We start from the raw sequence: 6985 nt of genomic DNA on the forward strand, positions 1-6985 counted from the left end.
CGCATGCGCGGCAGCGAGGCGAAGGCTCGCAGGGGCTCGCCGCGCCGGGACTACAGCTCCCGGCAGGCCTTGCGCCGGCGGCAGGGCATGATGGGGGGTGTAGTTTGCGGCCGTCCCTGCGCAGGCCTGAGGGGGACGGGAAGGGCGCGGGGGGGGGGGGCCCGACGGGGCACAAAGGCTGCAAGGTGACAAGTCCCGGGCTGCCACGGCACGCTGGACACAAGCAAGCTGCAAGCACTTTTATTCTAAATAGAAAATAAACTTCTTGGCAGATAACGCACAAAATAAGTTGTTTCTGAGACGTTTCGGTCACAAAAGCAGCGCTTTTAGCAATCAAACTGGCTCTGTGACTTCCTTCACGTGAGCACAATGTTACACAAATTCTGCATTTCATACACATACAACAACTCAAAACTCACTCTGCGCACGCATTCAGAGCAACAGGCCGTGCTGCTACACAGCCCCTTCAATAGAGATACAACAGCTCGTTGCCTGCCAACATTCGGTGAGTGGTTTAGTCACGCTAACAGTACAACAAACCAATAAATTAGACATGTAACAAAATAAAGTTCTCTAGAGTTGAACATCAGCTGACTGGACGAGCAGGGAGGAGGGCATGTTCTGCACGGGCGGCTCGTGCTCCAGGCGTCGCCGCTTTCCGGGCGAAGTTACTTCACGATCCTGAAGTCCGCGTGCTCCAGGGCCGCGATCTGCTTCTCGTTGCTGAACTCGGCGTGGCTGATGCGGGACTGGGGGCTCCCCGTCTTCCGCAGCCACTCCTGCAGCTCCCGCACGCGGTCGGCCGGGCCCTGCACCTGCCCCTGCACGGTGCCATGGCTCGTGTTCTGGACCCAGCCGACGAGCCCGAGCCTCTTGGCCTCGCCCTGGGAAGAAAATGCAGAGCAGGATGAGATCGCGCTGGGCTGCGAGAGAGCTGGCAGTAATGAGCTAGGTGTAATTAATGACATTGGGAGGGTGTTGGAGCGGGTTGCCCAGGGAGGTGGGGGAGTCGCTGTCCCTGGGGGCGTCCAAGGAAAGGCCGGACGTGGTGCTGAGGGACACGGTGACGCTGGGGGCAGGGGTGGTTGGAGCAGGTGATCCCGGAGGGCTTGCCAGCCTCTGCAGAGCCTCTACAAGGCTCCCTGGCACCCCCCCAGCGCCCATTTCGCAGCTAACGCCCCCGAGGGCCGGCTCTACAGGACAGCAGCCCCGCCCCGCCCCGCCCCGCCCCGCACCTGGGTGTACTTTCGGAAGAAGACGCCCTGCACCCTGCCGGACACCTCGTAGTCCACCGACAGCAGCCCCTCGCTGCCCGACATGGCGGCCGCCGCCGGGAGCCGCGTCACTCACCGCCCCGCCCCCCGACCATAGAGGCGAGGTCCTCCAGCGGCCAGAGCGGCCCCTCGCGCGCCGTCTCCAGGCAACGGCCGCCAACAGCGCGCGCGGCGGGGCCGGGCCCGGCCCTGTCAGCGCCCCCCGGCCCTGTCACAGCCCCGCCGCCGCCGCCGCCGCCTCAGGGGGGCTCGGGACGGGAGCCCCCGGCCCCGGGGCGCTGCATGGCCCAGCTGCAGGTGGCCTCGCTTCCCCGCGCGGGCGCTGCGGCGGCAGCCGCTCAGCTCCCCGTGACAGAGCGGTGCGGTCCCCAGGTCCCCCAGCCCCGGCTGGAGCAGCCGGGGAGCGGCTGCGGGGATCCGGCACGGGGCCTGAGGGATCTCCCTGCCCCAAAGGGCCGGAGCTGCTCGTACCGCGTGTCGGCGGAGGGCAGCCAGCACGGCTCCAGGCACGGGGGCTTCTCCTCGGCGGGGCCGCAGGGCAGGCGTGTGACCGGCCAGGCCAAGGCGCTGCCCCCTAAATCCGCAGCCAGGCGGAAGGAAGGAGTGGACCGCTCGTACCCTCTGAAACCGCTCCTGCACCTCAGCGCTGCGAGTGTGCCAGCAGCCAACGCGGGACAGCCCAGCGGCTCCCCGTGCATGGAGGAATTGCCAAACGGTAGGGCTGGCTCGAAGAGCAAAGGGAAGGCTCCGGCAGGGAGGTCTCAGCCAGCTGCCGTGCTCCCTGCTTGGACAGCAGAGCCTAAGCAGCCGGCCTCCCATCTGCACAGGAGGGAGCTGGCTTACATCCTGAGGCTGGAGGCAGACGGACAGAGCCTGGAGGAGGAAATCCGAAAGAAGGAGGCCCTCCTCAGAGAGAAGCTGAGGAGAACGAAAGAGGAGCTCAGGAGGATCCAACGAGAGAAGGAGCTCATGGAGGCAGAGGAGAGAAGAGCCAGAAATGTGGAGAGGACTCATGTGCGGAAGGCTGTGAGGCACTCTGAAGAGAAAACTGTACGAGTTACAGCCAGGACGGGTGATGGGGACTGCAGTGGGGTGCAGTCTGCAGAGGTCACTGTCCCCAGGCCCAGCACCACGCTCCATCCCCAAGAGCTGGCGATGGGGAAGCTCAAGAAGGAACGACTGGTGGCCAGCAACAACAAAATTCGAGACCGTGTACCCGTGGAGGGCTTAGCCTCCTTTTCAGAGCTGGCCTCAAAGCACAGCCCTCCTCCCTCCACCCTCCCAGACCGTGATTACGGTGAGCACCTGCCTGCAGAGGTGCTGTATGTGCAGGCTGCCAGCGCTGCGGAGCAGGGGGAGCTTGGGCAATGCAGCTTCTGCGGACGCAAGTTTCTCTGCAGCAGGCTCAAGAAGCACACGAGTATCTGCAGCAAGAGCCAAGGCTCCAAGAGGAAGGTGTTTGACTCCAGCAAGGCCAGAGCTAGGGGCACGGAGCTGGAGGAGTATCAGCAGTGGAAGAGCTCAGAGAGGCCTCAGGTAACGTGCGGTCCCTTTGCCTCCCTCAGCCCACATGTACTGCTCACGTTCCTCCTGCCCTGAGATCTAGTTCTGACAGGGACGGGGGCATCTTCACGTGTACACAGGGCTGGGGGACGCAGTGCAGCTATTGCCCCCAAAAGGCACTTGCCAAATGGGTAGCTGGATCAATTTAAAATGAAATTGATGTTTTTTGGGGGTCAGTCCTAGCTGACATGTCTTTGTAATGTGTTGTGGGTGTACTCCAGGAGAAGACTCATTCCTTGCTGTAGTCAGGATGCTCGTGTCAGGGCAGAGTGGGTCTGTGACACTGGGGGGACCGCAGGGAACAGACTGAAAAAATGGGTAATAAAATGGACTGTTAAAGTGAGGGGAGGGGAAACACGCAGCTCTGCTCCTGCCGAGCACCTACAGCATCTCTCTTCGCTTTCTTGGTCCCCCTGCTTGCTTTTCTGGTTGTATCCACCCCCTCTCCAAGTACTGCCATCTCCATCAGTGAGTCCCTCAAACCCTCCTTGGTGCCGGTCCTTGTGATCCCCTTTGTGGGATCAACAATTTAACCAACACGGAGTGCTCAGGGAGAGGTGACCCACGTTGGACCCTGAGAGGGAGGCTGAGAACAGAGGCTGACAGCACCAGCTGCTCTGACTGCGTTTCCCTTCTGCAGAATAAGCCACCCAGGAGGAACAACTGGCGGCAGAAGCACGAGGTCTTCATCCAGACCCTGCGCCAGGCCCGGCAGGTGCAGCAGGTGCTCTCCAAGGGCGGGAAGGCGTCCGACGTGCCGCCGCTGCCCCCCATTGAAAATCCAGACTACGTGGCCTGCCCCTACTGCAGACGCCGCTTTGCGCCCCAGGTAGCCGAGAGACACGTTCCCAAATGCAAAACCATCAAGAGCAGGCCCCCGTCCCCGCCGCAGAGGAGACGCTGCTGAGGCAGCAGCCAGCTGTGCCTGCTGCTGCAGTTCCCTGCACGCTCGCTCCTGTTCCCAACGCCAGCTGCGAGCGGTGAGCTGTTATTTACAGCCAGCAAACGGCTCAGGACACAGAAGCAGAATATTAAAGTTTCTGTACTTTGACCTGTGCTGGGTTGTGCCACTTGTGGTGCCCCGCTGAGGGCCTGCGCCCCCCATCCAGTGCCTCAGCAAGAAGACAGTGTAGGTGTAAGGATGTCACTGCAGAGAAGAAAGGGTGTTGCTACGAGCTATCCCAGGACAGCAACAAGGTGCAAGCCAGCCATCAGAAAGGGTCTGTTCTTCACATTTTCTTTTCATGTAGGCTACAGAGGCTTGGCTCTTTCCTTACTTGAAAATAGCGGTGTCTGACATGAAAATAGCTGCTCTCCTTTAGCGTATCACTGTCTGCACACTGTTATTTTCCTTCCACAAAAGCAAGAAGTGCAGTGGATGAGACAAACAGCCGGGCCAAAGAGAGCATCTGCCTTTCATTTCGGTGCTCTGTAGGTGCAGCTAATCGCCGCTGAGCGTGCCAACAGTGACACGGGTTCTGGCTGCCACGCTGTTTCCATTGCAATTACCTACCAGAGACAGGGGTGCGAGGAGTTGCTTATTTTTGGCCACAGAACACACTCTACATTCAATACTAGCTGGTATTTAGACAGAGCCTTTGGAAAAGTCCTGCTGAGGGAGGAGAGGGGGCTATGTGAGCAGCTTGAAAGCAGCCTACAGACTGCTGCATTTTACCGCCCTCGTCTGTTAGACAACAGGATCCAAAGCCGCTTGTTGGCCATTTCTCGTGCTCTGTCCCATTTGGTGCAGCCCTGGGCAGTTGAATAATGAAAGTTATGGAGGTGGGCTTACTGCATTCTTGTTCTGCTCAAGCCCAAGAATTTTATTTAGATTTTTATTTCGTTCAGATTTTTATTTCTGAAATGCTAGTGCCAATCCGGGGACTATTCCTTACCAGCAGTAGCACACCACCACTATCAGTTGGAGGTAGACTGATGACGTTATTTGAAGCAGGACCACCAGGAAGGAGGTGGGGATACCATTAAATGCTTCCTCAGCACGTAAACCTCAGGCTGAGGAATTCCTGGGGGTAGACAAGCCAGCAGGAGCAGGCACTTACTGCCCAAGCCCGTGTGCTGATTCACGTGCGTTCAGAGCGCTCAGAGCCAGCCAGGCCCTTCAGGCCGCAGAACGCTCATCCCAAAGTGCTTGCTTACCACGTACAATAATGGGCTCAGAAAGGGGAAAGGGCAGAAGAAGAAACAAAGAATAGCGCCACACGAGATCAAAAATAGGCGATGAACAAGCTTAGTCTGGAAGTGAGGTTTCCAACCAGGAGAGGAGTGAGGTCATGGAAAATCCTTCCAAATAGACTGGAGCGAGGGCAAGGAACCTACACTGTTTCACAAGACTTGGGGAAGATCTCGGACGGGACTGTGCTGCATCAGCTAGAAAAGAAGAACCGTGATACAGAGCATTTGTGCCTCTCTCTGGGCTTGTGGCAAAAAGTACAAACAGCAGATCAGCAACAGCTCCACGCCTCAGTGCATCACTTTCAGGAGCTGAGAAGGAATTTCCTTTTCACAGCCACCTCCACCCAATTCCTAACGTGGCCTCTGATTGTTTCCCATCCAAAACGTTTAACAACAGCTACGGCTAAAAATTCAGGTAAAATAAAACAACCACGCAGTACACGGAAGAATTTCACATCAGAACACTTGTTAGCTGTTGCACTAATGTTCAGAGCTAAATCAACAATTCGATTTAACATTGAAAAAGATGGAGATTTCCTGCAGGCAGAGGCGGCAGGGACCTCCAGCACGCAGGGCTTTCACCTTTCCTCAACTCGTCTGCTCGTTTTCACCTTGGTTGTTGCAATAGTAGGGAATTAGGACAAAAGTATGCCCCTTCTCTTGCTTTCTTCTTGAGGTACAGGATAGTTCCTGGTGGTTTTGGGTTTATGCTGAATGTCTTAGTTTGTCACACACTATTAAAGGATCTTTTCTGGGGAGATAGATGTCCTATAGACCCTCACAGAGATGCATCTGCTCTAAGCTGGCAACGGTTGCTGCCCATTTCTAAGTCAGTTATTTTTCCAGCTTCTGATTTTTGGACTAGTTCTAATATTAGACTAGTTCTGTTGTGTAAAAAGTTGTTTTAAACGGTCACAGAGTGCTTTTTGTTCTCAAAGTAAGAATGACTACTTTGTATGAGAAAGTTGCAACAGGAAGCAAACAAAGAACAACAAAAAAAATCCAGCAGCTCCTTTTGCAAGTCCCTCAGTAACGCAGTGCCAGCTCACAGGAGTCAAAAAAAAAAAAAAAGCTAAAAAGCAACCAGATTGAACTGGATTAGTGAAAAGCTGAACACGAAGAAACACTCCAGCCTGCAGTGGGTGGACCAGATTCCTGAAAGAAGTTGGAGTGCTTCTGCCCTATAGATATGTGGGCAGAGATCCCAATCCCGTGGCACACCCTAGAAAAACACGAAGGTCCCAGAAAGGGTCAGTGCCGCACTGTCAGCCAGGTATGGGTAAGAACGTACAAACCCAGAGAGGAGAGACGGAAAACAAGGGAAAAGAAGTCACTGTATCCAAACTGAACAGAAAAGCGAAACCAATGCCTTAATTTCAAACCTTGTTAACACAGGGTAATACAGGATAGCAGGAGGTGACAAGGAAAGAGGCAGGAAAGGGAAAAACTTGAAGATTTATGCCCGCTTTATTGAATTAATGAAAAATTTAACTGAATTAAAGAGTAGTTAAGAAATTCAGTACTACTACCTGTCTTGTACTATTGACTCCATTTCCCTTGCACTGTTTTTTGACTGTTTAGCGGATTTTAAGTCGGCAGAATGCACATGGTCACTGAGGTAGGTACATACAACATGGCTTTGGATACTGTTAAAATAAATCCATCTGTTGCAGACTTCCCTTACGTGACAGGCAAGCAGCTAATGCTGGGGTTGAAACTGTAGATTAACTCAGATACCACTCGGGATATTTTATTCAAGCTGGCTCAGTTTCCTCTGCTGCTGCTGTACGATCCCCCTCAGAGACGTGCTGCATTTTCACTTTCTGATTCTCTCCAGTGCCCGAGTCTCTAAAGCAGCTCTGCCTCTCAATTTACTAAAAACCCTCTTAAGGCATTTCACAATTTACTCAAAACCCTGGTAAAAAGCCAGAGCCAGACGTTAAACACAGCGTGCA

General features: G+C 55.1%; 2 protein-coding genes across 2 annotated transcripts; one reads left to right on the forward strand and one right to left on the reverse strand.

Annotated features, from left to right (window-relative positions):
• Positions 1 to 224: 224 nt before the first annotated feature.
• On the reverse strand, positions 225 to 1393 carry ACYP1 (acylphosphatase 1). Its single transcript, XM_048059797.2, has 2 exons — positions 1236 to 1393; positions 225 to 884 (listed from the first exon to the last, which is right to left on the reverse strand). Exons 1-2 carry the CDS (start codon positions 1317 to 1319, stop codon positions 669 to 671), a joined length of 300 nt encoding a protein of 99 aa, XP_047915754.1. The 5' UTR covers positions 1320 to 1393; the 3' UTR covers positions 225 to 668.
• A 50-nt stretch (positions 1394 to 1443) lies between these two features.
• ZC2HC1C (zinc finger C2HC-type containing 1C) lies at positions 1444 to 6569 on the forward strand. The gene is made up of 2 exons (XM_048059794.2): positions 1444 to 2810; positions 3478 to 6569. The coding sequence occupies exons 1-2, from the start codon at positions 1557 to 1559 to the stop codon at positions 3742 to 3744; spliced, it is 1521 nt and encodes a 506-aa protein (XP_047915751.2). The 5' UTR covers positions 1444 to 1556; the 3' UTR covers positions 3745 to 6569.
• Positions 6570 to 6985: the final 416 nt, after the last annotated feature.

Source organism: Anser cygnoides, chromosome 5 (genome assembly GCF_040182565.1).
Source record: "Anser cygnoides isolate HZ-2024a breed goose chromosome 5, Taihu_goose_T2T_genome, whole genome shotgun sequence".
Lineage (NCBI taxonomy): Eukaryota > Metazoa > Chordata > Aves > Anseriformes > Anatidae > Anser > Anser cygnoides.

What these genes read in the sequence shown, in the direction of transcription:
- ACYP1 (XM_048059797.2), bottom strand. Translation starts at nt 1,319, where the DNA reads ATGTCGGGCAGCGAGGGGCTGCTGTCGGTGGACTACGAGGTGTCCGGC. An exon ending in TCTTCCGAAAGTACACCCAG is followed by an intron (nt 885 to 1,235) that starts GTGCGGGGCGGG and finishes TTTTCTTCCCAG; the next exon opens with GGCGAGGCCAAGAGGCTCGG.
- ZC2HC1C (XM_048059794.2), top strand. Translation starts at nt 1,557, where the DNA reads ATGGCCCAGCTGCAGGTGGCCTCGCTTCCCCGCGCGGGCGCTGCGGCG. An exon ending in AGAGCTCAGAGAGGCCTCAG is followed by an intron (nt 2,811 to 3,477) that starts GTAACGTGCGGT and finishes TCCCTTCTGCAG; the next exon opens with AATAAGCCACCCAGGAGGAA.